Here is a 27,616-nt window from a genome sequence, read left to right on the forward strand (position 1 = left end):
TTCAGGGCGATGATGGCAGCCTCGTTCTGAGACAACTGAAGCCGAATCCTGTTTACCGCCATCTTGGTTTATGTTGTTGCACTGAAAGTACCGCCAAATGCCGCGCGGAAGACCACCAAAAATACGTCCAGCCGCCGCTCCAACCCAAGGTAAACCTGAAATAATTTTCTTTACTTATCCCGCCAGCATTCCTTGGGTAGCAAATCGTCCTAATTGTCGAAATGCCGGCGCAGGTCCCGTTTGAAAACGGGTCCTATGCGGGTATGCGTGAGTTTATATGCCGGAGCGGAATGATACCTGGCTGTCGTCACCACGCAGGCCACAGTTTGGGGTTGTGCAGCAGCAAACAGTTCACAGAACCGGCTAGAAGATCTCCACACCAGCGTAGACGAGAGAAATTAGTGCTAAAAACTCTCAGTTCTTGCTCCATAACTTCTCTCGGAGAGGATCGATGAAACGTGGGGTCGGCGTGGGTTGACCTCGAGCTTTTCCTAGCAGCCATTTTTTTTGTACAAGGAAATCCACGGTGGTGAATCCTACAGTGAATCCCCCGCCTCTGTCCTCCAACGAGATGAGCCGTTACCTGCTGAGCAAAACGATGCTAAACCGTTCATAACGTTATCTGAACTGTGATCTTTGATTTTCATTGTTACATTTTTCGAGACGAACTACATCATATCGACCTATATGTTTTAGTGGCATGTCTGTATGACAGATGACAGCGTGTGAATATTTTGTCCTCCCAGTAATTTGTTCCTGTTCGAGTTGAGCCCGACCTGAGGGCCTGCTAAGGTCGTCACTGACCCTACTTTACACATGACCTACTTTACCTGTGTTGAAGCAAGGAGGTTGAAGTGTGTTCCATTGTTAAGTCTTAGTTAGTAGTGTTGGCATTGCCCCTGTATCAGTGATTGTAGATGCAAGGGTTTAGTAAAGAAGGCACAGACAATTCACTGCAAGAATTATGAGTATTTATCATTATGTTCATATATTGATTCGTCATCTGAGAATGTTAATATGATATTTAAGTTCATATAAACTCTTCACAAAAATCAGAACTCTACATTTTGTGACTGACGATACTAATGAAATGAAAATTCCATATAGTACCTATATAATATTGTATATCATCAATCATGATGATCTTTGTCATAACAGAAAATAAAGAGATACTTCAGGAAGTGTTCAACATTGTAATTTGTTGTATTGGCTCTCATTCTGATTTCAAGTTACTTTTTTATAGGTAACTCGCTGAACATAACCCATGCTGTACATGTGTAGTTGTGCTGCTAGTTCTTAGTTTAACAATGCATGTCAGAAATACATGTAGATATGAGCCATCAGACCTTATTGTGGGGGCTGTTACAATACCTGTTTTATTGCAGTTTAGGACAACATATACATGAAAGACTTACGACCAATTTCTGATTTAGGGCCTCTTTACACCTACGACATTTTAGAGTCGCGCGATCATCGTCGTGGGCGACGTCGCCGGCGACATTATTTTTTGGCCGTCTAAAGACGATCAAAACAATCGTACGACGGCAATAAACGGGAAATCCTCAAAATGTCGTGCGACCACCTCGGACCCAGTCGCACGACGTTCAGCAGGGGGGCCTGTGGCTGTGTTTTTCTCGTCTAAAGAAGAATCGTCGCCGGCGACGGAAGTGGGTGATATGCTAATAAGCCTACAGCGTGCTGTTTCCTGTCCGGGAAGGAAAGTTTCTATCGTTTTCTTTGTAAATATGCATGCAGTTAGCAATGGAAACATATTTTTCTCATCCGAAACCGGTTATTCCGGCGCGACGCCCTGCTACCAGTGGCTACTTCTCTAGTATGCCCCTATTCCTCGATCCCCGGGACATCCCCGGCGGCGGCCACGAACTCGGGTTAAATCCCGTCCGTCTCTGTACCAGCCTCAATCTCTTTCTTTGTTGAGCACTGTTCTCAACGTCTCATCTGCAGGGCAACAGTTGTTGCAAAGTCAGTAAAAGCTTCACCTTTTGACGAAAACAAGCGGTTCCCCCGCCATTTTGAATTTGAGCGCAAGAGTTCACTTTGAGTCACACGCGCACATCAATGGAATTCTGCGCCGCGGGGGTCCCGTGATATTTCCTGACCGTGTGTCTAAAGAAAACCGTCGCCTACGACGATGATCGTACGACCTTATAACATTGTAGGTCTAAAGTGCGCCTTAAAAGAGACGCCTTTTCTCCATTCAGTTACTCATACATTTATGATTTATCTTAAGGTGACACAGTCATTCCTAAAGAGTTCTCCATACTGCTCTTACTCTCACCTCTCAAATAAACGTACCGGTACGTTTATTTTTTTTCGCCAATAGTTCCACCCTGTACGTTCTTATTCTAGACGGTACGTTTATTATTTTTTGAAAAATTGAGGCTTTGCAAACCAGGAATCCCTCTAAAATCGTAAGTTAAGGTTTTTCTGCCCATATTTCCCCGGTATTTTTGCTCGTAATTCGCTATTTTTCGGCCTACCGGCGTTGATTTTCTCGCCGCTTTGACGGCCCTGTGAAAAGTATCCTGGCGGCACTCGTAACATATCGGTCGATATCGCTATGACGCTACAAAGTAAATCGGAAAATAAGACGCGACATTGACATTTTAAAATACAATTTTCATATAAATAACTTTGATAGTCTCTGTTTACATCGTAAACCAAAGCACGCTGATCAAAAACGTGTGGAGTAGGGTGCTCGCCTACACAGGGAATAATAATTTCCTGACCACTATATCCGTCATCGGCAGCGCGGCGGAAGAATTATTTGTTCTCAGAAGACATGTAACACGTCAAAACAACAATCATAACTTAACTTCCCTTGTGATATGTGTTTTGAGGCCACAAAATCTCTAAAACGGCAGAAATATGTCCGATATGATTCGGTAAACAACAGCGCGAAATCGCGAAACATGGCCGCCACTCTCAGGCATGGCGACAGTAAAACTAGCAGCATATTGCGTAGTGCGGATACCGATCTTTAAAATGATACCGTAAACGCATGGAAATATTATATTTTTTGGGCAACGATAGACACACAGCGCCATATTTATTTTCAGAGGGTTCATTTTTTTAAATAATCGTAAGATTTTCCCAATTTTGGCGGTTCATCGCGGGTTTCTAGTGTCAACACGTAATGGGTAACTTCTTAGTATGTGCGGTCTGTGACGTTGAGCTACTTTTACAGTCGATCTCTATTCAATATTGTGGGATTTACCGCGGGAACTCGAAATCCGAGCGTCTCACTTTGTTTTCGACGCTATGGAGCAAAAGTTTATAGACATATTTCTTCTGTGGAAGGACTGTGTTCATATTTGTGTTTTTTTGTGGTTGATGTCTTTAGAAAATATGATCAGGTACATTTAACTTTTAAAAGTACTCTGATGATTTTTGTTATATGTCACTGATTGTCAGTCATAATAAAATGATATAACAATTTTCTTTGATCACTTGCTTCAAGTTCCAAGTAGAAAAAGCATGTATCATGTACATTTTCACTTGTTGAATTTGAAAGCACCGTGGCCCCCGGTTAGGGGTCATAGCGGGGAACCTATGCCCAATTTTTCAATATTACTATTATATTTTACGAAGAGGCGAGGAAGATCATCATGATTTGAACAAGCTATGGACAGTTATTCTGTTCAATATCTATATACTTAATAGGTATGGCATAATTGACTAAATATAAGTTACCTACCTGCTTATTATCTTATTTCCCTCTGACAGTGACAGTTGTACATGTATGGACACAGTTTACCCAAGGAGGTTTAAACCTCCTTGGTTTACCTAGCCTCGACTGTCGATTTTTGAAATTTTCCGGGGGGTACTTTTATTCCAGGGGGTACTTATATTACATTTTGAAAATTTGTCCGGGGGGTACTTCTATTCCAGGGGGTACTTCTATTTGAGAGGTGAGAGTAGTACTCTATCTTTCATCAATGAGATAATGAGATTACATCATCAAAGAGTCCAGGACTGGTCACCATTTCTTCAGCTGGTCTAACATACATTGTAATTGGTACTAGTAATACAGTAGTATCTCCTGAAAAATAGTAAAATTGTGTGGTATTGTTTGTAGTTCTCTATACTAATAATACATGTATTAGCTCCCTGACATCTGGACCTCTTGCTGGCCAACTCCACTGAGAGAATGTACATGTATCCGTGTATATATAATATGGCCGCCAAAAATGTTATAGTTTCCCAATTTAAATAAGTATTAATACTGCTTTGTCTGCTCAATTATGAGAAAGAATATGGTAGTTGAACACATACCACTTCCAGTGGAATACTAGTAGCCTGCTGTAATGCTTGCACAGCTGTATGACCAGAGGGCTGTGGAAATGAAGATAGGCACTGCCCAATACACCGAAACATGTGGGAAGGATTTGTACATGATGGACTAGCCTACATATACCCCAGGGCTCCAAATAATGGGTGTATATTAGCGTAAGGGTATGTATATAAACAGATAAAGGTACTATTGCACGCTAGTATATTCTTGGCATTTTAGTGTAAAAAAAATTATAAAACCTTTGTTGTATTACATTGTACTTGTGAACTTCTAATAACAATAGCTTGATAGAATGTGGGAGTCAAGTTCTGAAGAGAGGTGCATAAGCTTTGTAAATGTAATTAGACACTGAACTTATTTTGTGTTGTGCACCCAAAATGTTTTCTGTGCACCAGTGCACCTATTCCCGAAAATGAATTTCGAACCCTTTACTCATATTGTTTTGACCTCCACAGGATCCGGAGATGGCGATGCTGCACTGCTGGCGCCGCCCAGCGAAGAACCCCACAAATGCGAGGTGTGCGGCAGGGAGTTCACCAAGTGGGCTCCGTACCAGCGCCACCTGCGGGAGCACGCGGACGACAAGCCGTTCCGCTGCACCGAGTGTACGCTGTCCTTCAACGTGGAGTACAACCTGATGCTCCACTTGGCCATCCACGACACGGACAGCCCTACCTGCCCCGACTGCGGGAAGAAGTTTTCCCGCGTGGCCAGCCTCAAGTCTCACATCATGCTGCATGAGAAAGAAGAGGTACTTTAACCTTCTTTCTGCTGCCTAACCCTGAAATACAAATTTGGTGCCAAATGGCTAAACCTTATAATGTTACATGTAAAGGTTAAAGGTTAAACAAACATGAATGTCTGCAACTGTTGAATATAAACATTTATTTTTTTAGAATGCCCAACTGGCAAGAAATTGGTAAGATTGAATTTATAAAGTTGTTGAAATTTCAGCTTGACGGTCGCTGAACATACCCAAATCCATGAACTTACTTCTCACACGAACCACAATGTGGTTGGAAGGGGCTTCTATACTTCATGTTCAACAGTCTGTAGAACCTTCATGTCTATTGTAAACCGTATTGCTTGCTTATTTATCTTGAGTTCTAGTTTCAATTCCCTTTATAGCTCAAATCACCACAAAAAATCACTTATACTTAAGTAGTCCTTTCCATTGAAATTCCAACAATGCTGAATTTCGAACTTCTTGACATCAAAACTGTCTTGTGTCATCACTTATAATTATCTGTGCAAAGATTCAATGTTCTTTCCTGATGGTCCATCATTTATGAAATTAACACAAACACCGTTCCTTTCTAAAACTGTTTTGTTAGATGTTTGTTTGTTTGAATCATTGTTTGTTTGTTTGTTTTCCCAGACACTAATCTGCCAGGAGTGCGGGGAGGAGTTCAGTCTGCAGAGCCAGTTAGACCGCCACATGCAGGACCATACAGATGAAGCCTCGGGGCCGAGGTCCTTCCCCTGTAAGGTCTGCACCAAGGACTTTGACTCAGCGTCTTCCCTGCAGAACCACATGAGACAACACTACAAGGCCAAGTCAGTTGGATCTTCTTCTCCTTACTTAGTTACCGACATCAGGGGCAAAGAACAGGTAGGGGGAAGGAGCGGCCCCTAGCTAGGGCGGGCAGGCCTCCAACCTGGCTCCGAACGACCTTATTGTGGGGGCTGTTACAACTGAGCCAGGCAGGGCATTCTACTGTGGGATAATAGACTATTAGTAGTACGATGGAAAATGATAAAATGGGGGAATGGAGAAAATTTTTTTATATTCTGTCTTAACTGTAACAATGATATGGCTGTATTGCAGTTGTTTGCAATATTTATTACTGGTAAATAGTGAATTTGTTTGTTGTGTAGTTTTGTATTTTTTTGTACTTTTGCAAAGCTGTTTTAGTTTTTACATCAAAATACAAGTTACATATGAAGAAATACACTTCCTTCTGATTGTTCCCCAAACCAAGGAAAGCACCACAGAGAGGGATAGAAATATACATAATGTAGAGGGAGGGAAAGACAGATTTGATTAAAAGATTTTGTATTTTCCATTCAGGACTACACTTCTGACACCACGTAATCACCGGAAAAACCTTGACCGATCTTCGTTCATCAATAAATGTGACTCCTGTGGCAAGACCTTCCAAAAACCCAGCCAACTGGAGCGTCATAACAGAATCCATACAGGTACATTTGTGTCGAGTTCTAGGCTACAAACTGGCATGATAATTACCTTCGCCGAGTAGGTTATGCAGAGGGTAGCGTTTGTCTGTTTGTTTGTTTGTTTGTTTGTAGTGGCACAGAATAACTCGAGAATGCCTTGATGGATTGTCTTGGTATTTGGTACGTTGATAGGTTTTGATGAGACCTAAAAACGATTAGATTTTGGGCCCCCTAGCGGCTTCTTATGGTACTGCAGCAGAACTTCCTGTTTTGATATGTCGTGTTCTGGACATGCTATGGAACTGATTTTTGAGTGGTAGATAGATCTTTGGACAGAGAGTAAGTGGTGTGGGTTTGGCCCCCCTAGCGGCTTTTTTGGAACTGCAGGAGCAGGTTTTGCGTCTGACTTTGAAAGGGAAAAACTCAAGAAGGGCTTGATGGATGGTCATGATTTTTGGTAGGTAAATAGCTTGAGTGATGATGTACATGATTAGACACTTCTTATGCAAATCAGTATCTAATTTGCATACTTAATGAGGAAAGTTTATACAACCGCCAAATTCCATGATAGGACTCTGAAACATGTGACATATGTAACTGAGAAAGAGAGAAATATTAATTGATATGAACTATGCAAATGAAGACCTCATTTGCATAATTAATGAGAAAATACTATAACATGATGGCCTAGATAGATGGTCATGATTTTTGGTACGTGGATAGCTTGTGTGATGCTTAGTATGATTGGACGATAATTATGCAAATCAGATTCCAATTTGCATAATTAATGAAGCAACTTTAAAAATCTGCTTTGTTCCATGATATGACCATTCAAATTGTAACTGAAGAAGAGAGGACTGTTAATAGATATAAAATATGCAAATGTGGGCCTTATTTGCGTACTTAATGAGTAACTTCTATTATCCCACACTGGTAAATGACGGCAATTTCATACATTTAATCCTTTTTTGTGGCATCGGGACTTTATTTGAATGTGAGCATCGTTGAATCAAATTATGCTAATAAGGGCCTCCTTTGCATAATTGATGATAAATATTAGCATAACCTTCTTTGTTAAGCTCATAATTTGTTAAGCTCATACTTTGGACATGTTATATTTTAAGACAATCAACTGCTATGATTTATGATTGATGAGAAACACAGAAATACGTCAGTCATAAAGGTTAAAATCATTTGGCGAAGGTATGAGGTCGTGGAACTCTAGTTACTGATATTACTTGTTGTGTTGTTGTTTGACCACTATACATTGTACCTTCTAGCCATTGATATAAGATACATGCACAGGTTTCCTTACAGCTTATATGTCATTGTAATATCAGCAGACTAATTGTTATATTTCCAGGTGACAGACCTTACAAATGTCCACAGTGCCCTAAAGCCTTCAATCAGAAGGGGGCGCTACAGATCCACCTGATCAGACACACCGGAGACAAGCCGCACCAGTGCCACCTGTGTCAGCAGGTACTTGTTTTGTTTTTTTGGTTTTTTTTTAACAATCTCGCTCAATGCAAGGCCGTAAGAGGCCACTTCAGGGCATTGAACTAATTGAACTAATGTGTCATAGGTGAGAGACAGTGGTGTGTGTTTGTTTTGAAGGTTTGTAGGTTGTATTGGGGGGGAAAGCAGTGGGCTGGGAGGGAATTCCAGAGTTTTGTGGTTCGTGGAAAAAAGCTGTTACTGTAGAATGACTTAGAGGCTGGTAGTTGTACAGTGTAGTGGTGTGGTGTTGTCTCCCTGTAATGCAATGATTGTGAGCTGTAAAAAAGTGTGCCTCAAAGCAAGGAGGTTTTATCTAGAAGGTTTTAAAACCTTGGTTGATATTGGTTACTGGAACATTCATCAATCAGTGACTAAGAAAAGGTAACGAGATACGCACCTCCAAATTTTGGATGTCAACTGTACATCTTGATAACGGAATGACCTAGTCTTGCGTGATATTGGTTGATATTATTTACAGCCTCCTTGCTCATATAGTCAAATGACTTGCAACATTTTCCGGTCAATCACACCAAAACCTTGCACGCACCAAAACATCTCCCAGTCATGCACTTGACTGGCCTGGGTGCCATCGTATTACTACCGGGGCTCCCACACTCACTACCCTAAAATTGGTAGTAATACATGTAGGATGGCACCCACCAATCAACACTTTTGCTGCACACAATCCTTTCAACCTACAAGAAAATGATATTGAAGAAATATACTTAATCTAGTATATGTTGAGAGCAGACTAGTCCTCTAGCTAGCAAACATCTTTTTACACCATTCTTTCACTCTGTCTTTAGACATCATCTGTCTTTTCCTGAGGAATGACTGCAGTAGTAAAAATGTCAGTTAGGTAAACAAGTAGTCCTCTATAGATAAGGAATATTGGAAATTGAGTGTTCTTTCCTCCTCCTTGCAGGGTTTCTCCCAGAAGGGTAACCTGCGTGCCCACATCATGCGTGTTCACACTGTTCCTGAGGATGAGAACACGCCTCGCTACCCCTGTGAGGAGTGTACCTGCCTCTTCAAGAAGTTAGGCAGCCTCAATGCTCACATCAGCCGCGTGCACTCAGACCAAGGACCCCCCACACAGGTCAGCATTTCATCTGTTGAGGAAGACTGGTTTTCAGTGTGCAAGTTTGTCTGTCTGTTTCAGTGTTTGTTTGTGTTTTCCTTTTCTACATTAAAAAGATTATATAAGCATGTCTCACCACACAGTGACAGGAAGTGAAGGGCAAAAGGTCTGAGTTACTGGAGGGATAGGAAATAGACTTCAGAGGTGGTAAAATTATTTGATTTACCTTAAGGCTGACAGCTGACAGACATTGCAGGTCATGGGGTCAATGGAAGAGGCTACTAATTCATAGGGTTTTTTTGTTGTCTTTATACAAAAAGTACAATGTACAACAAAACATACATGATTGTATACATTTGTATTTGTATACCAACTTACCCCAATTCCAAGACTTGTACATGTATATGTCCATACAGCAGCAACTTTTGATTTGAGACATTCCGGTCACTTGTTATAACATGGCGTGTGATGATGTAGAGAGTATGATTGATAAGTCTATGACCAATCACAACAGGTCCCAGCCAAACACCCCATCGCCACCAGCACAGAGACCAGTCAGAATCAGACGGTGACTGCGGGTCAGTCCCTTACACCTGCAGCAGACGCCATCCAGCAGCTGCTGGATCTCTCGGAGCAGGTGAGGCACCTGGATGTTTTTATGATCTGTCATGGTTTTAACCAAAAAGCATCATGCTATGCCTCAGTCTGAGGTTCAACCGCTTTATCTTTTTTCTTATAATGATTATAACAATTGATTACACAGTTTCTAATGGAATCAACACACTAACTGTAGGGCTTTTTCAAAGAGAGGAACATAGGCAATAGCCTGGAGTGCAGGCTTATTAGCTTTAGTCCGCTACCCAAGCTCCGCTCCTCGCTACCTCAGAAAGCAGTAGAATGCTCCTTGAAATTCTTTAAAATTCAACACCATCTTCCCCGCTTGGTTGCTACACTCCCTCGCAATGGTCCTGTTGTATGTTGAATGATCCTAAAAAAAACCTGGGGTAGACTTATATGTTGAAACAGTAAACCATAAGAATAAAGCACGGAAGAGAGGAAAGCTACATGTATATACCAAAAATCAACACTCCTGTTGCCATTTTTCATCTATCCTTTTTGCAGCAAGGTGTTTTCCTCATTTTACAGTTAAAGAACATGTCCAATTGCCAAACAAGCCATGCTCAAAGACTACACAGTATTGAGTATATCTGCCGTGATCTAATGTTGGTAACCCTTTTGTTTTATCCTTATATGCAAAATGAATGGACACTAAACAATGTGTTGATTCCCTGCAGCATGGTGGGGTGATGACGCAGCAACAGCTGCAGCAGATAGCAGGGGAGGGGGCCATCAGCTCGGACATCCTGCAGCAGGTAGGAACACTGGCTTTTTATGAATGGAAATTGTCTTATACATGTACAAATAGACTCCAATTGCAAGTTTACCAAGTGCAAAGATAGGCCTTGCTGCGTCTGCAATATTGGATTTATCTTACATTCTCCGATACCTTTTGAAAGAGAGGAAGCTATGGTCAAAGTTTCAAGCTTCAGCGGGTAGCAACAGTTGCTTTTCATACATGAAATGTGGTCTTATGTGTAGACTAAAAAGTTTACAGACTCTAAGTTTAAAGATAGGCCTTGCCGTATGTGTGATATTAGACATTGTGTTTTGTTCTCATAAACTTTCTGGAGAAAGAAAACCATCCCCAGTCAAATTTTCAAATCCATCTATCGTATGATTATGCTCAAACTTTGTGACAGCTTTTAATTTCTGATCAATTCATTTAAGATAGAAATGTATTTGAAAGAATTGCACTGATTACCCTATGTCTTTTTGCAGGCACTTGAGAACAGTGGTTTGACTGCTGTCCCCCTGGATACTCAGACAGCACAACAGCATCAACCCGTGGTCACCATTTCCACCCAGACTAGGACAGGAGACACCATGAACGACGCTACAGGAGAAGCCAGAGAGACAACCACGCAGGTGAGCTTACTCTTTCCTCTACCTTTCTTCTTTGCATGTAAAAGTTGCCACTAGATTGTACCATATTGTAGATAGAAGAAACAAGTCTTAGAAACTCACCAAAGTAGACTGCCTCACCATCGCGAACTGGTTAGACAGGGCCGCCTGGAAAACTGGTATGAAGACTAGCCTACTGCTGTCCACCCGTGTCAGGGACCCCAGTATAGTTGAATACCAGATGCTACTACATTATACCACTTCAGAATCTATGTTTTGCCTTTTGACTTTCCTCACTCCTGGGTATCTGACTTTGGTTGGGGAGGTAAAAAAATGTAAAAGGCAAAGGAAGGAGAGGGTTGGGCCCCTCCTTCCAATACCGTGCCCTAGACACAGTGGATAACAACTCACTGCCCCTATACGGCCTCAAAAAGGCTATGGAACTACCTTTATCTTTTTACCGACAGTGATGCACCTCTATACAAAAATATTCTTCTACATATCAGTTTTACAGACCAGCCTGGCGAGCCTTATGCATGTCAGTAGCCGCCATGCATCAAACACTAATGCTCGCGAATGATTGATTGACATATCAGTTGTATTGTCTTAACAGATGAACACTGCTTTAACACCGCTCTTATTTTAGCTCCTTCTCTCATCCCAGGTGCAGCTAGTCACGGGACAGAAGCAGAGGACCATCCGCATGCACCTCTGCACCTACTGCAACAAGGAGTTCCGCAAGCCCAGCGATTTAGTACGCCACATCCGCATCCACACCCACGAGAAGCCGTACAAGTGCAGTCAGTGCTTCCGGGCCTTTGCCGTGAAGAGCACGCTCACCGCGCACATGAAGACGCACTCAGGCGTCAAGGAGTTCAAGTGCCACGTGTGTGAGAAGATGTTCTCCACTCAAGGAAGTCTGAAGGTGACTACATTCGTTCTTAAGAACCATTTTTCTGACATTTTAAGATAAAAATTTAGCAGGAGGTCAAGATGGAAACGGATGTTTTTAAATCCCAAAACAAAGAAACTGAATTGGTCTGAGTTTGTTTTTCTTGATATCATACCTTGTGCCATTTTTTAATAGTTTCTCTGACATTTCAAAGTAGAATTTAAGCAAGAGATGAAGACAGATGTTTTCAAACCCAAAAACAAAGAAAATGAGTTGCTGTCAGTTTGTTTTTCTCATGCTTATTAGGCCATACATGTATGTGGTTTGGTATATATCAATATAACCTAATATGTAATATTGAGAAAGTTTAGCAAGGAAGCAAAGAGTACAAAAGGAACGCTTACATGCATTGTCTTTTGGACACTTTATTTAAAAGTTGCTAGTACTTTTAACTTTCCATTTTCTGCTGCCTAGCTTCATAACGATATAAACCTTTTCATATTCTGTGCCACAAGGTCTCAGTAAGACAAGTTTCAACATCCCAGTTTGCTCATAACAATATCAATTAAACTGTGTTTATCCCATCAATTAACTATCACTCCAGGTACATTTGCGGCTTCACACGGGTGCCAAGCCCTTCGACTGCCCGCACTGCGACAAGCGATTCCGCACGTCGGGCCACCGTAAGACTCACATCGCTTCACACTTCAAGGAGCCTCAGCAGAGGAAGAGCAGGAAGATGACCAAGCCTCGTCTCAGCAAGTCCAACATGCAACTCCAGGACATCCCCCTGCAAGAGCCCATCCTCATCACTGATACAGGTGGGTTTGTTGTAAAACTGAACAGTGGGGATTGTTCAGTTATATATAGGAAAGACTCAAGAAACTAAGAAACTCAAACTTTCAGCCTCTTGACATTTTGTCAAATGTATAGTAAAGTTTATCATGGCAATCAAAATGTGTTTTCCTCTATATGCCAAAAATAGTTACTCAAGCAACTGGATAAAATTTTGAACGAAGGACAGCGGATGCTGTCTGAAACGTCTGTTTCAAAATTTTATCCAGTTGCTTGAGTAACTATTTTTGGCGTATCTTACTACCTGGATGTCTAACCTTCATCAACATGTTTTCCTCTATGTTGATGTAGATCTTGCATCTTTTCTTGTAACTGTTTTAGTTTTGTCTTTCCAAGTTCAAAGCGACCAGTTCTTGTTAAAACGGCTCCACTGATAATGGGTCACTTTCGCTCTAAATCTAGAATTGGAATGAAAAACGTATTCCATGTTATATGGCATTCATTCATAGTTTTGTTGCTGGTGGTGTATCAAACAATGTGGCAGAATAAAATGAGGAACGAATATTACATGTTTAATTACAGGTTATATCCAGCAGCCCCCAAGGAACAGTTCCAGTTTCAACCAGTTCCTACCCAACGGAAACAACCAGTTTATCTCCCAGGGCAGTAGCGTCGACCGGCCCTACAAGTGTGGCTTCTGCAGCAAAGGCTTCAAGAAGTCCTCCCACTTAAAACAGCACACCCGCTCGCACACGGGAGAGAAGCCCTTCAAATGCCTGCAGTGCGGGAAGTCCTTCGTGTCGTCGGGAGTGCTCAAGGCGCACATCCGGACCCACTCCGGTATCAAGGCGTACAAGTGCCTGATCTGCGACGCCCTGTTCACCACCAACGGCAGTCTGAAGCGACACATGTCTACCCACAGCGAGGTGCAGTGAATCTTGAGATATTTGAAGTGATGTTATGTTCACGGTTTTTGTGTTGACCACTCCTCGAAATAGTAACACCGCACACCTTGCAAAATAATACACTCTACAGTCCTAGTGTGGCCACCGCAGAATTTAAACACAGCGAGCGAGCCCATTCCCCTTATCGCGAAATTGAGTCCTTAAGAACTTAACAAGAATTTAGATTTACACTACTATATCAGTATCTATGTTGGGCAACTGGTATAGTTTAAGACACCTAGTCCAGCTTTGCATGCTCACAGTTGAAGCTAGTTATATTACATCAAATGTCCTGTTACTCATAAACTCAACATACGGTACCCACTTCTATGCAAAGTTTAGAGCTATATAGTTACTAGGATGGCCCTATGAAATTTGAGAATGATGAGTTCTACCCAAATTTCTTAGCTTTTTGTTCACTTTTTAGGTTCACTTGATAACTTTGAGAATGTAGTCATAACTGTTTCTTGTTCTTTTATGTAAGCCTGTTACTAGTAAGCCCATCTAAAAGCTAGTTTATCTTTTGTACATCCTGCACAGGTGCGCCCCTTTATGTGCCCGTACTGCCAGAAGACGTTCAAGACGTCCGTTAACTGCAAGAAGCACATGCGGACGCACCGCGCCGAGCTGGCCGCCCAGGCGCTGTCCCAAGCTGCAGCAGCTGTCGCAGGGGAGGGCGACGACAGCGAGGAACAGCAGGAACAGCACACACAGCAGCAGCAACAGCAAGGTGATAAAATGATGATGATAAAAGTTTCAAGTGAATAAAGAGTAAGGCCACAGCAAGTAAATTCTCTGTGCAGACTCCCAAATTCAATGCAAAAGGGAGAAAAAATGGGTAAAATAAATAAGATGGCTAAATCTTCAAAATAGACACCATAAATGTAACAGTTGTAACAAGAATTGAATATGTGACTACTTGATATCACTGTGGGCCAGCAATTCTTTTAGTACTACGACTACAGTCACTAGTGTTACAAGTACAACCAATTTACCATTTTGGTACTTTCTCGTCATATTGACCTTTTTTTTCAAAATAAGGAAAATTGATGAGAGCGCTGATATCATACATTATCGTTGTCATAGAATTTACTTGCTGTGGCCTGATTACACTGTAAATTTTGAAACACCTTAAAAGTCATCTGAAACTAAATCTGTTCCGTGTCCGGTTCCAGGAACCAGTCAGGACACCCAGTCACTGGACATGGGCATGAGTGACCAGCAGCTGCTGAGCCTCGGACTTGACCAGCAGGACCTGGGAGGGACCGCAGGACAGGGACAGAGTGTACAGGACTTACTGTCCGGAGCACAGGTGGGCAAACTACTTCCAAACTATTTCATCGAAATGTCTGTAGATGTCCTTATCTTTTTCCTTCCTCATCCTTATTTGTTGTTTTTGAGAGTCAGGGAACATGGCACTCTTTGGTAGCTTCCAGCTCCAGCCTACATTCTTCTCCATTTTTTCCTGTCATGGGCACTATGTTTTTTTTTTTCTTATAGATAATGATTATAGCTGCGAAACAATACATGCACAAGTACTGAAAAGTTTTTGGATTAAAAACTAGTTACCGCAAAAAAGAGTTATCAAACTTAAAGAAAACATTTTAAAGCTTGGCACAAAGATCTGCAACAAAATACAGGGCCCACTGGAAAAGAATAAAATTTATTAAAGACAAACATTTAAAGACTTTGTATAAATATCTTGTGAGACCATTTAAGTTAAGGGTTTTTTCTGCAACACAATCCAGGGTCAGGAAAGCCTGACACAGGGCCAGCATCTGGACCAGTTTGGTCAGCAGGGGTTCCAGACGTCCACCAGTTTCAGCGGGACGGGCAGTATGAACCAGGACTCCACCTTCGCTACCGTGCAGCAGCTACAGCAGCAACTAGACGCTGCCACTCAGATGCAGAGCTACCAGGTAATCATATAAATCTGACGTGTCAATCAGGCTTTGTTACCTTAGTCATTGTGTAAAGGGAATAATGTAAATCTTTAAATGTTTGCAGTGGATCTATTTTTGCAGTTTCAGTGATCTCTTCACTGTAGATTCATGACACAGGGAATATGCATTTCCAAGGTATTACTAGTACAGTACTAATACATTGGAAATGCATATTACTACAGAATTGAATCTAACGCAAACTTAAAACACCACAAAGACCTCCATTTTCTTAGTTTCTACGGCAAAATTAAGTTAGAATGAGCTAATTCAGCTATCCTAAGTTATGATTAGATTGCCTTTAAACAGGCAAATCTTTAGTAACTTTTAAAGCAATCAAGAACAGATAAGATTTACTTAGATGTTACATTACTTTCAGAAAACTCAAAATGATACATAGCCCTTGTAATTGGCTTGATATGAATAATTTTGTTGCTAACCATATAATCAGTCTGTTCTGACTTTCAATGTTCATGTATCTATCAACATATTTATTTTCTGAATGATGTGTCCTCAGCTGACCCCCCAGCCCTGGCAGCAGACGAGCCAGCAGCAGGACAGCGGGGGGATCTCGCGGGACCTGATGCGCCAGGCTATCGTCCAGCAGGAGACCGAGGACGGGCGCCGCGTCTACAAGTGTCCGTACTGCGACAAGTCCTTCAAGAAGTCTTCTCATCTCAAGCAGCACGTGCGATCCCACACGGGCGAGAAGCCTTACAAGTGCCAACAGTGTGGAAGGTGAGGGCAACACTTTTACTGCATCAATTTTTTATGTTTACTCTTTAACCTTTATCACTCTGAAGTAGCCATTTGGCACTGAGTTAGGCAGCCGGGAAAAGGTTAAAGAATGGGGTTTGCTTTACAGTCAGTAGTAAACTTTAAAGATTTGTTAAATGCATCTTATATTGACATTGTTCTACATGATTTGGGTTGTATCCATGCTATTTGCTTGAGTTAACATACATGTATATATTAAGTAGAAAGTTTTCTGGATAAAGAGTCCAATGATTTTCTTACAATAAATTATTGTAGTTGTGCAAAGAAAGAAAGTACTGGAGAATCAAGATTTGAAGTAACATATTTCTTAGAAAAAGCTTGTTATAATATGCTGTAAGTCGGTTTATTTTCTTGGGGACTTAATTTTGTGGTAAAAGGACAAAGGAGGTTTTCATTGTGTTTTGATATGTGTTTAGACTATTCTGTAATACAGTAGTATATACATTGGAAACCCATATTTGCGGTGTCAAGTTTTGCTCCTTGTGACATTTTGTGCTTTATGTTATTACAGGTGTTTTGTATCCAGTGGGGTGCTAAAGGCTCACCTGCGAACTCACTCTGGCATCAAGGCCTTCAACTGCCACATCTGTGACGCCCGATTCACCACCAACGGCTCCCTCACGCGTCACATGATCATCCACAGCTCCATCCGACCCTTCAAGTGCCCGTACTGCCCCGACACCTTCCGAACCTCCCTGCACTGCAAGCGGCACATGAAGCTCCACTGCGACAAACAGACGGAGAAGGAGCGCCCTGTCGTGCGGCGTCCGCGGTCCAACATCATCCAACTGCCAGCAGAAGAAGCCGACCAGCTGGCAAAATCGCAGCCGGAGCAAGCCCGGTCCGTTTCCGAGAAAGTCCTGATCGCGTCGGCCGCTGAGCGTAGCCGAGTGAGCGAGATGGTGGTAGACAAAGAGGAGCTGTACCGGGAGGAGCCCAAGTTTCCTAACCAGTGTAAACACTGTCCCAAGAGCTTCAAGAAGCCAAGTGATCTCGTCCGACATGTTCGAATACACACAGGAGAGAAGCCTTTCGTGGTAATTTTAAGATCTAAGAATCTAACCTTTACCAGTCTTTTAACAAACCTCATCAATGCTATCCATCTGTTGTCTTCTTTATAGAAAGAAGAGTTAAAAGATCTCATACCTCTGAAATATGTAGACTTTCTCTTATATGTTGTTTGATTGGTTTGTAGGTTTTTGTCAACATTATTTGGTTAACACACATGTATGTCCATTGATCACTTCCTGTCACTATACATAGGATGACTAGCATTTGGAAAATATGTAACAGCATAAACACAAACAAATACCTCAAGTGCAAGTACATGTAGGTTCTTTTATTAAGCCAAAGATGTACATTGTACAATGTCTGTCAGTTTGCTCTACAAGGTTGATAGATTCCTAATTCTAACATCTCTATGGCAACTCTTACCTTCACTTCCTGTCACTTTGCATGGAGAGTGACTAGCATATGGAAAATACACAAATGTAGAAACACAAACAGTCAAATAAGCAAACAGACTGACATACCTCTGATGATGGAAGATACATGAAAGTTAAAGCTAATTGTTGATTATTTTCCTCAGTGTGATGAGTGTGGGAAGCGGTTCACAGTCAAGTCCACTCTGGACTGCCACGTCAAGACGCACACCGGGTCGAAGAACTTCAAGTGCCACGTGTGCTCCTCACCATTCTCCACCAAGGGGAGCCTCAAGGTGCGTCCTAGATCCCATTGAGACTCATGCTAAGACAAACTCAAGACTTAAGCAGTACATGTAGTAGATACAATAATTTTATTTTCAAAAGTAACTTGCAGGTCTGTTGTGACAAGAACGACCAGCTATTTAGATAGCATTTTAGACCTAGTACATATCTTTTAAACGGAATTATAATTTTATCCAATGTCTTTATGACACTGTCACTGAGAGGTGGATCAAAGTTTTGCAATTTACCAAAGTGTACATGTACATTCAGAGATACTTAGTACATGTACTACCAGCCAATTTTCATTCTTAACCTTCTCCCTGCTGCCTAACTCTGTAACCAATAGGGATTGGGGTGCCAAACGGCTATTTCAGCATGCTAAAGGTTATTTCATATCTGAAAAGAGATTCAGTACTGTCAGTGATCCCTTTTGGTCAAAGTTCATTTATTCCCCACACCATATGTCCCAGGTCCACATGAGGCTCCACACAGGTGCCAAACCCTTCAAGTGCCCACACTGCGAGCAGCGTTTCCGCACCTCGGGACACAGGAAGAACCACATCACCTCGCACTTCAAGCCAAGCACACCCAAGAAGAGGAAGCCTACACCACGCCAGGCCGAGCTGCTGCAACCAATCAACCTTCTCACGACGGGTGAGTCACGATGAAGAAATTATTCAGAGAACTTTTTTTATGGGGTCTGTCCTGAGAGAGTTTTTCACGATACTGTAATTGTGTAAATTTGTTTACCTTTGGGTGTTTTTATCTCAATATAGGAGGGACAACTAGGTTTTCCCTTTGTTCACAGTTGAAACAATTCTCTAGTACAGTAGTGACATATATACAAGGGAGACACTGTGTCATGAATTCGTGGTAGAGAGGTTACTTATATTAAAAAGCGTGAAAATAAGACCACCGCAAAATCTTCAAAATTTACAGTACAAGCAAGAAGTGATCTGAAACTCGGGATTGTGTTGAGGGCTTTTTGCACTAATAAACGGCTTACTTCACATTATCTTCTAATATTCAGTCGATATATATGTCACAGTAGAGATTGGAATCCAGTAGAGTCCGGAACTCTACTAGTAGAGATTGGAATTCCAATCTCTACTAGTAGAGACTGGAATTCCAATCTCTACTAGTAGAGTTCCGGATTCTACTAGTAGAGATTGGAATTCCAATCTCTACTAGTAGAGATCGGGATCTGGATATTGGGATTCCGTCAAAATGTTTTGGAGAATAGACTGAATCATTTCACATCTAAAATTGTAGCATAGCTAAGCCTACATTCACCATTACTATTTTAGGTAAATCATTTCATATTTTAGATATCTGATAACTTTGACATCAATTTTGGAACTGGCTTGGCAGGGGTGAATTAGCTCTTATATACCGAGTCACTAATGAACTGGAAAAACTGGATGAGCATATTGAGTCACTAACCCATACTAGTAATGGCCGTATGCAAATGTATCTGATTGACATATCAGTGGCATTTACAAATAGCCATTGACTAAGGTTGGACCAGACGGCAATCCGCATGGTTACAATGTGTCTTGACAGAAGGTTTATTAGATATCTAAAACATACAGTATTTAACCTAAAATAGTAATGGTGAATTTCTAAGGCTAAATTTTAGGTGTGAAATGACTCAGTCCATTTTCCAAAACATTTTGATGCAATCCAAATTTCTTCTATCAGAATTGGAGATTGTCCTGGTAGAATTCCAATCTCTACCAGTAGAATCTGGAATTCTCCTAGTAGAGATTGGAATCCCAATATTCAGATCCCGATTCCAATCTCTACTAGTAGAGATTGGAATTCCAATCTCAACTAGTAGAATCCGGAACTCTACTAGTAGAGATTGGAATTCCAGTCTCTACTAGTAGAGATTGGAATTCCAATCTCTACTAGTAGAGTTCCGGACTCTACTGGATTCCAATCTCTACTGTGACATATACATATATTCATGCATCTAGATGAAAGCTCTGTCCAAACTCCACATGTAACTTCTAAGCAATGGTGATTAAAAACACCTACAAAGTATTTTTGCCATTTCCACAGGTGACCCGAACACCTTGACCAGCCAGGCGGTTCTGACTGGTCCGTTGACCGCCCTTGACCAGAACCTGCTGTCCCAAGGTCAGACGACCTTGCTGCCCATCAGCAGCGGCAGCCTGGACAGCTTCGTGAACGCGTCGGAGAGCGGGGTGGTGACGGGCATCCTGCAGGGGCTGGAGGGCATGCAGCTGACCTTCACCACTGTTAACGTAGGGCAGGGGGCTGTACAGGTGAGGAAGTGGATCTCAGTTACGTTTTCCCTCATGATTTTCTGTATCTGTATCTATATAGCCGGTATAACTGCCATGCGGCGTAACACACCAGCTTTGCGGGCACGCGGCGCGGCAGCAGCTGGTTATATCTTTTGATGGATCTTGGCATATCTCTGCCTTATAGAACAGGCAGAACAAAGAAAGGAAGCCTATTCTTTTGCATATCATAAACATTAAAAAAAAGGGTAAACCATAACTCGAGATGGGAGGAGTGTACACGTCTTTGCCATGTCACAAAACGGCAAGGGTAAGTAGATTGAGAATCCATTGTCATGATAATAATCCTAATGTCACAAATTTAACACCCCAGGAACGGAAATGCTCCTTCTAGCATATGCTAGAAGAAGAACTACCTCTGACTTTTAACATTTTTGGCATGGGGCATCATTCTCTATAGACCAATCCCATAGCCTCGCCCTCTTCTGTCAAAACGTAGAAATGCATAATAAAAACATAACAATGCAACTATTTTACAGACATGCAGCCACTCTCTTATTGTGTCATACATCATTGGTTAAACAGCTAATTGTGTTACACAGTCAGGATTGGTCTCTAGATCTTGAACAGTTGATAAACAGAAAACCCTCCGTCCACAGGTTGCTTCCATCGATCCGAACCTGCTGCAGACCGTGCAGATCGACCCCAGCCTGCTGCAGCAGTCCCTGCAGCAGGGCTCTGTGGGCACCAGCGTCGTCACCCAGACCCTCACCAACACAGACGGGAGCCTGGTGCAGGTAGAACATCCTATCCACACAACCCTGGGCACCACTGAACCTGGGTCATCCATACAGACCTCTCCTGGTGCTGCCATAACTGGTGGGTTAACTATTCACTGAACTGTAGTTGTGAACTAGAACTGTACATGTCCAATCAATTACCGTAAAATATTACATATTTTATAATGCAGGGGTTCATCTAAATCAGGAAAGAGGGGCGCTGCACCCTCTTGTTTCAGCCCAGCACCCCCTTGAGGAATTCAGATTTTAAGTTAATATTCAGCATACAGCCTTCACTCAGCAATGGATTCTTCCATAAATACATAGAATTCACTCCCTTGCCTATGTGTGCTCCCTCTTATTCAATTTTTCTAGAAAAACCCCTGTAATGTATATATTCTGATGATACATGTCATACTTCCTGTATTTTTCTGTGTTTGTCTATGTCTACTTGTAAAATTACTGCAACTAAAGCCAAGGTATATGTATTAGTAGTATTTTTAGTACACCGTCTGAAGAAAAAGTGAAAGGTTTATGTTATTATTACTTGCAAGAAAAAGCTAGCAGTGCTGATCTAGAATGTTAAATGGTGATGACCTCTGTTTTCCTTACCTTACAATTACATGTACATACTGTATGTCCATTGTCTACTTCAGGTACTGTAGCAACCTCTGTCCAGGCAGCGCACACCCAACTGACACCATCAGACGTAACAAGCACAGCTGGACTCACCATGGCAACACACGTCCAATCAGCGGCCTCCTCTCAGATTGACGACGACAGCACCCGAAACCCTCACCAACAGGCCGTGGGATTCGCTAACACCTCCCAGGGGGGTGGCATTGTAGCGTTTACCATTCAGGGGGGAGTCCATCCCTCAACAAGCATCGGGGAGGAGCTCACGATACGATCGCAGCCATCCAGTAGTGTGGCGTCGTCCGCACAGGAACAACAAGGCATTATGGTCGCTTCCAACAGCGCTTCGAATTCGTTAGCGGCGGTAACCTTCCTGCCAGCGACCATCCAAGCGGGCTCCATGTCTTCCCAAGTCATGGCGAGCTCCGCCCAGGCGCTACAGCTAGGGGAGGAAGGTCAGGGGGTCATGGTGTCGGCAGACGGAGGTCCCACGGCCATACAGTCTGTCCGAGACACGGGCGTGCCGGGGACAGGGGTGTTGGTAGAACCGAGCGTCTCCGTAACCAACACCATCTCCTCGGTCCTCGTGTCGCAGGAGTCCATCCAGGGCAACCCCGGGGACCTGACCGAGATCACCGCGTACGAAATCCCGACCGTACAGGAACAGGACGGTGTAGGTAGCGGCGCCCAGCCGGACAAGACTTCGGAGACCGGGCAGATTTACGTGTGCCAGGACTGTGGACAGTCCTTCACGCAGTCTCCGCAGTGGAAACGGCACCAGCGAGAGCAGCATAGCCCATCAAGAAACCACATCTGTCTAACCTGCAACAAGGCCTTCAAACGCTCCTACCATCTCAAGGAACATATGCAGGTATATTATGAGGACTACTCATATGTTTTGCATCTATTCTGAATTGTAATCTTTTTAGATGAAAAACAAATCAAGCCTTTTTTCTATTCAATGTACATTCCGGCTACTTTGTATAATTGTAAATCAAGAACACACAAATTTATGTCAAGAGTACACAATTGATGTAAAAGTTCTGTTAGTCCTTTACCAAGCAGTACATCTTTTTCTGATTACACAGTGTTTTTTTCTCCCTCAGACTCACGACGCTAGCAGTCCAGACAAGTCCAAGAAGCCGGCACCGTTCACGTGTGAAACCTGTGGAAAATCCTTCCACCGCCCCAGCCAGCTGGAGAGACACGTGAGGATCCACACTGGCGACCGGCCCTTCGAGTGCCCAGAGTGCAGCAAAACGTTTAACCAGTCCAACGCCCTACAGGTGTGTTAGGATGAATTCCAGTTGGCATACTCTATTTGTACTCTTCTGTTTCTACAATTGCTTGTTGCACTCATGAAAAAGTAGGATGCGCATGTTTTATTGAACAATGATGGTGTGTTTTGATTGTTCTAGCCTGAAATGAACCATATTCTCACTCCCTTTCGCTCCATGTTGCTTCCCTGCTGAATAGTCTGGCACCTGAGAATCGAAAATATACGCGAGAGCTCTGGGTGGCTCCAAAAATGTCAATAACATAAGGGACAAACGTTTAAATGGGATGGGTGCAAGACTATTTGGCCAAAAAATTACCACAGGAGCGCAAAAGATCTGGAATAGGATAGATAGCATGCATGGTATATTCATGTACAGTATGTTTCACTCATGACATCTAGTTTCACAGAGCTGATCATATAAAGAAATGAAATACAGTTATCAAGAAGAGTGGGGTTAACATGGTTTGCTTGACTGAAAACAGCAGCCATGATGAGGCTGAATTGGACTGCTAGCTGTCGAAAAAGAATTTTGCAATGGTTGGCATTCGATAATCATGTCCCTGTATCTTTTGTTCTATTACCACAGATGCACATGTACTTGCACAGAAACGAGAAACCATACAGCTGCCAGTATTGCAACAAGCCGTACGGCCAAAAGGGCAACCTCAAAATCCACATCGCTCGCGTCCATGCAGGGGAGGTGGAGCAGGAAAGGGAACAGCAAGGCAACAGTGCCACCCAATCGGGGGGTGAGGATGCAGGGGGAGACAGCCAGGGGATCACTATGGAAGTCATTGACACTGATGTGTTTCTGCAACAATAAAGTGTGGAGTGTGTACAACTGTCACAGCAGCATTGTCTCGATTTAAAAGACTTTAAGTGGCCAAGTACTTACTTATCTGCAGTAGAGTAACAAAACACAATGTGGGTCCTTTTGAGGACTAAAATAGCTCAATACAGTTACAAGAAAATGGTAAAACCATTCCCCCCCCATGTTTCCATGAAGTTGAAATAGCCTGGATGCCATTGGTGTCAGGATAATTCGACCATAACACACTCAACTCTAAAAATAACACAAATGTTTGTGTAAATGGATTTTGAGTGATCATTTTGCATCCAAATGTTAACTTTATTTTTATATGATGGTTCAGGATAATAGTTATAAGATCCTCCTGTGTGTTACAATGGTTGCGAAATAATGACAGTCTTTAAGTTTGTGTTCAACAGTTTAGTTTAGTTTACACGTTTTGGTTTCATAATTACATCTGTTTTTTTGTACAGTACAGTAACATTCTTTACAAAGAGAATTTGTGGCTATATCATGGAATTTGCTATTTATGTATTATTTTCACCATAACATCTCCGTCTGTTTGGTATAAAGGTACAATGTATAAATGTATTATGTGACCTTCTTTAAGGAAAACTCATTTCAAAAGTACTACTTTCGAATCAGGACATTTTTGTTTCATCTTTTATTGTTCAATTTAGTGTTCTACAAGGAAAATATGACAGTGATAACTTTAATCTTCTTTCTGTTGTATCCAATAGAACTAAAGTTTGTGGATTAACTCACATCTGGGTGATTAACTTACAGTATTTCTGTTTTGGTATTTTTGTTTTGTTTTTATCAGCCTAACTGAAGAACTGCCAAAGAAGACAAATATTTCACAACAAAGGATTTTTCTAAGCAAACCAAAAGACAGAGACGTACCTATATGTTGTATATTGTGTTAGGTGAAAACACTCATTCAGGACTAACCCAAAGAACTTTGTGCTAACATATAATGTGTTGTATAGTGTGTTTGTAGTAGTACACAATGTATATACACATAGCACCACACAACAGTCTAACAGGGAACTCACAAAGTGAATGTCATCATTAGAATAGAAACAAAATATCAAGATGAACTTGAAGGTGATTTGCATGTCAACCTCCTTATTTATTGGTTGAATTGAATATAGGTAACTATATTAAGTTATCATTCTTGCTTATTTATTTTCAATGTGACATTGTGTACTTTATTTTACTCTCCAAGCAGAGCCAGGGTTTCGGCTGGTTTTTAACGTGTTTTTAGGCGTTTTTGTCATGCCTTCTACTTTGTCATCGTTTTTGTTGTGTCACAACAAAAAACGATGACAAAGTAGAAGGCATGACAAAAACGCCTTAAAAACACGTTAAAAAACAGCCGAAACCCTAGCTCTGCTTGGAGAGTACTTTATTTTTCTTCATAGACAGTGAAAACAGAAGTGACATAGAACTTTTTTCTTTTAATAAATGTATCAAACATGTGAAGCAACTCAAGTATGATAGCCAAACTCAAGAAAAGGCTGTTTTTATGTACTAGTGACTTGAATGTGTGCTTCAGTGGTGTACGGGTTTGAAATTTGTTAATTGTAAGAAATTACCGGTAAACAACTTAACATTGCTACAGTTCTGTATCCATAGCCCTGTTTAAAGTTAACTTAAAAAATATGTTCTTGTTGTTTGCCGTTTACATGAAAGTATTGAATCCCACGTACATATAGATGTACTACATTAGTATACATTTTCCCGTTTGTGATAAGTGACAAATTGAAGGTATGACTTTACAAACCTTTTTTTAGGTCTTGCCAAATGTTAGAAAAATTTGTATGTATGTCTGCATGGTTCGTTTTAGCACACATGTACTACATTAATGTACAAAACTCATTTCAGCTTTTGTTTCCGTTAATGTTTACTCCAGTAACTTTTCACGTTCAGGGAAGCAGTATTATAGTTCAGTACTACGATAATCTTCGATTTCACCAGTGATGTAAACCATACAATTAGTGCAGTATAGATGCTTATGACTAAGTAATAAAGAAACTATTCGTTGGTCTGCTTGGGTCACATCGCTCAGTCAATCATGCCTGATGACCATAGACATAATTCTCCAAGACGTTATATTTTCGGCACAGAACTAGCCTTTACCAGGCTCCACAGGTCGCTGAAAAAATAGTAGAAATTGGCCAAATAGGTCGCAAACTGTAACTTCTTGGCGGACTAACTCCTCTGGCATTTTACCCGTCTATTTGGCCAATTTCTACTTTTTTTTAGCGCCCTGTGGAGCCTGGTAGAGGCTAGCATAGACCCTCCAGTTAGCTCTAGTGACCCCTAGCCCTCTAAGTTGTTGAAGACTTGGCCCTCCCTTCAAATGCAGATTTTTTTTTTTTCAAATACGGTGTACATGCACTAACAGAAGCATATATATAAAGACAATTGAAACTCTACAACTGGATACAAATCCTGAGATTTATTTGTAGAGTTTTAATTGTCTTATACATTGTTTACCTGGATGTCTAACCTTCATAAACGTTACAGAAGCAAAGTTGCAGTTTCCAACTGACTGCCACATGTACTAACACACTACTAGTAACCAATCAGGTAATAGACCCCTTTCCAAATACCGCGGCCATTTTGAATCCAGGGCGCGCGCACGTGATTCGAGCGCGGGAAAAGTCAACACCCGGTAAGACCAAGCCAGCGGTAAGGCGCTCCCAGTAGAAACCAGCGTTGAGTCATCTTCGGCGGCGAGATGTTCTCCTTCTCGGTGAAATCCATCGATATATTTGCATGGTACAAGTAGATGATATTGTTGTGGACACTTGGACTAGACATCGGCCAGTAAAATTGTGAATTTCTGCTACTTTTCCACAGTTTCTGCCGGGATGTTGAACGCGCGCTACAGTGATAAAATGCTGATATGTTTACACCGCGTGCTTGTAATTTCCCTAATAATGTTAGCTAAAGTCGAGAAAAATCCCACAAAACATACACTTTTCGGATCATTTTAGCTTCGTTTAGGTATGAATATAACTCTTGAGCCTTTTGGCTGTCGTGACAATGCCAACATCATCTTGAAATTACGTTAGTTTGAGGGAGGGTTTTGTTTTCTGTGCAGCGTTACATCGACTTCGCTCAGCAATATTTGACATTTCCGCTGAATGCAATCCCACAAAAAAAACAAGACGTGAAAATATAGACTTGAGTTCAATGTCCTTTTGGGTACAAATTTGGCAGCATTCCGGCGGCTTTTTGACGATCTTTTCGGATGCCAAGAATTTAGGCTTGAGGACTCCAAGTACGCGAGTGAAGTTGTGTTTTCCATTCTATCTGACGTTTCTTTAAATCATTTTGCGCGGCAATATTTCAGATATCTGTTGGCCGGATGGAACCCAAAAAACGTTAAATAATATTGACTTGAGGACTGAAGGACCTCCGGCCGATATTTTTCCTTTTGTTGTGGGGTTTCATCCTGTGGAAATCTAAGATATTTCCGCAAAAAGTGATGTAATAAAACGCTCCAAAGAAAACACGCCCCCTGCTTCACTCACAAGTCGAGAAAAACCCGGTAAAGCATACACTTTTCGGGCTGGGATCCTTATAGCTACTTAGATAGAAATATACAGAATTTTACCGGTTGTGACTTCCCCTGGGAAAACGCGCGTTGAGAGGGGGTCGTGTTTCTGTCTAGCCTTTCTTTCTTTTCTGTCTAGCTTTTCCTTTCTCTCTTGTTACATCGCTCCGCAAGCGATATTTGACA

The 27,616-nt window shown here is 41.8% G+C and overlaps 1 protein-coding gene across 2 annotated transcripts; it reads left to right on the forward strand.

The window, feature by feature from the left end:
• Positions 1–24,939, forward strand: LOC136437804 (zinc finger protein 236-like). Of its 2 annotated transcripts, none has more exons than XM_066432283.1 (24): positions 1–149; positions 4,771–5,066; positions 5,694–5,872; positions 6,387–6,517; positions 7,857–7,975; positions 8,919–9,092; positions 9,589–9,711; positions 10,370–10,447; positions 10,914–11,060; positions 11,683–11,961; positions 12,533–12,749; positions 13,306–13,649; positions 14,208–14,397; positions 14,843–14,979; positions 15,416–15,586; positions 16,125–16,345; positions 16,896–17,421; positions 17,973–18,101; positions 18,561–18,744; positions 20,155–20,381; positions 21,020–21,239; positions 21,796–22,646; positions 22,882–23,061; positions 23,641–24,939. In XM_066432283.1, the coding sequence occupies exons 1-24, from the start codon at positions 98–100 to the stop codon at positions 23,875–23,877; spliced, it is 5,412 nt and encodes a 1,803-aa protein (XP_066288380.1). In that variant the 5' UTR covers positions 1–97; the 3' UTR covers positions 23,878–24,939. The 2 variants fall into 2 exon arrangements, with proteins under 2 accessions (XP_066288380.1, XP_066288381.1); XM_066432284.1 differs by having other exon boundaries at positions 11,701–11,961.
• The last annotated feature ends 2,677 nt before the right edge of the window (positions 24,940–27,616 follow it).

Source organism: Branchiostoma lanceolatum, chromosome 7 (assembly GCF_035083965.1).
Source record: "Branchiostoma lanceolatum isolate klBraLanc5 chromosome 7, klBraLanc5.hap2, whole genome shotgun sequence".
Classification (NCBI taxonomy): Eukaryota; Metazoa; Chordata; class Leptocardii; order Amphioxiformes; family Branchiostomatidae; genus Branchiostoma; species Branchiostoma lanceolatum.

Coding starts and splice junctions, on each gene's coding strand:
- LOC136437804 (XM_066432283.1), top strand. CDS start 98: ATGCCGCGCGGAAGACCACCAAAAATACGTCCAGCCGCCGCTCCAACC. Junction 13,650..14,207: donor ACATGTCTACCCACAGCGAG/GTGCAGTGAATC, acceptor CATCCTGCACAG/GTGCGCCCCTTTATGTGCCC. Junction 18,745..20,154: donor AATCAACCTTCTCACGACGG/GTGAGTCACGAT, acceptor CCATTTCCACAG/GTGACCCGAACACCTTGACC.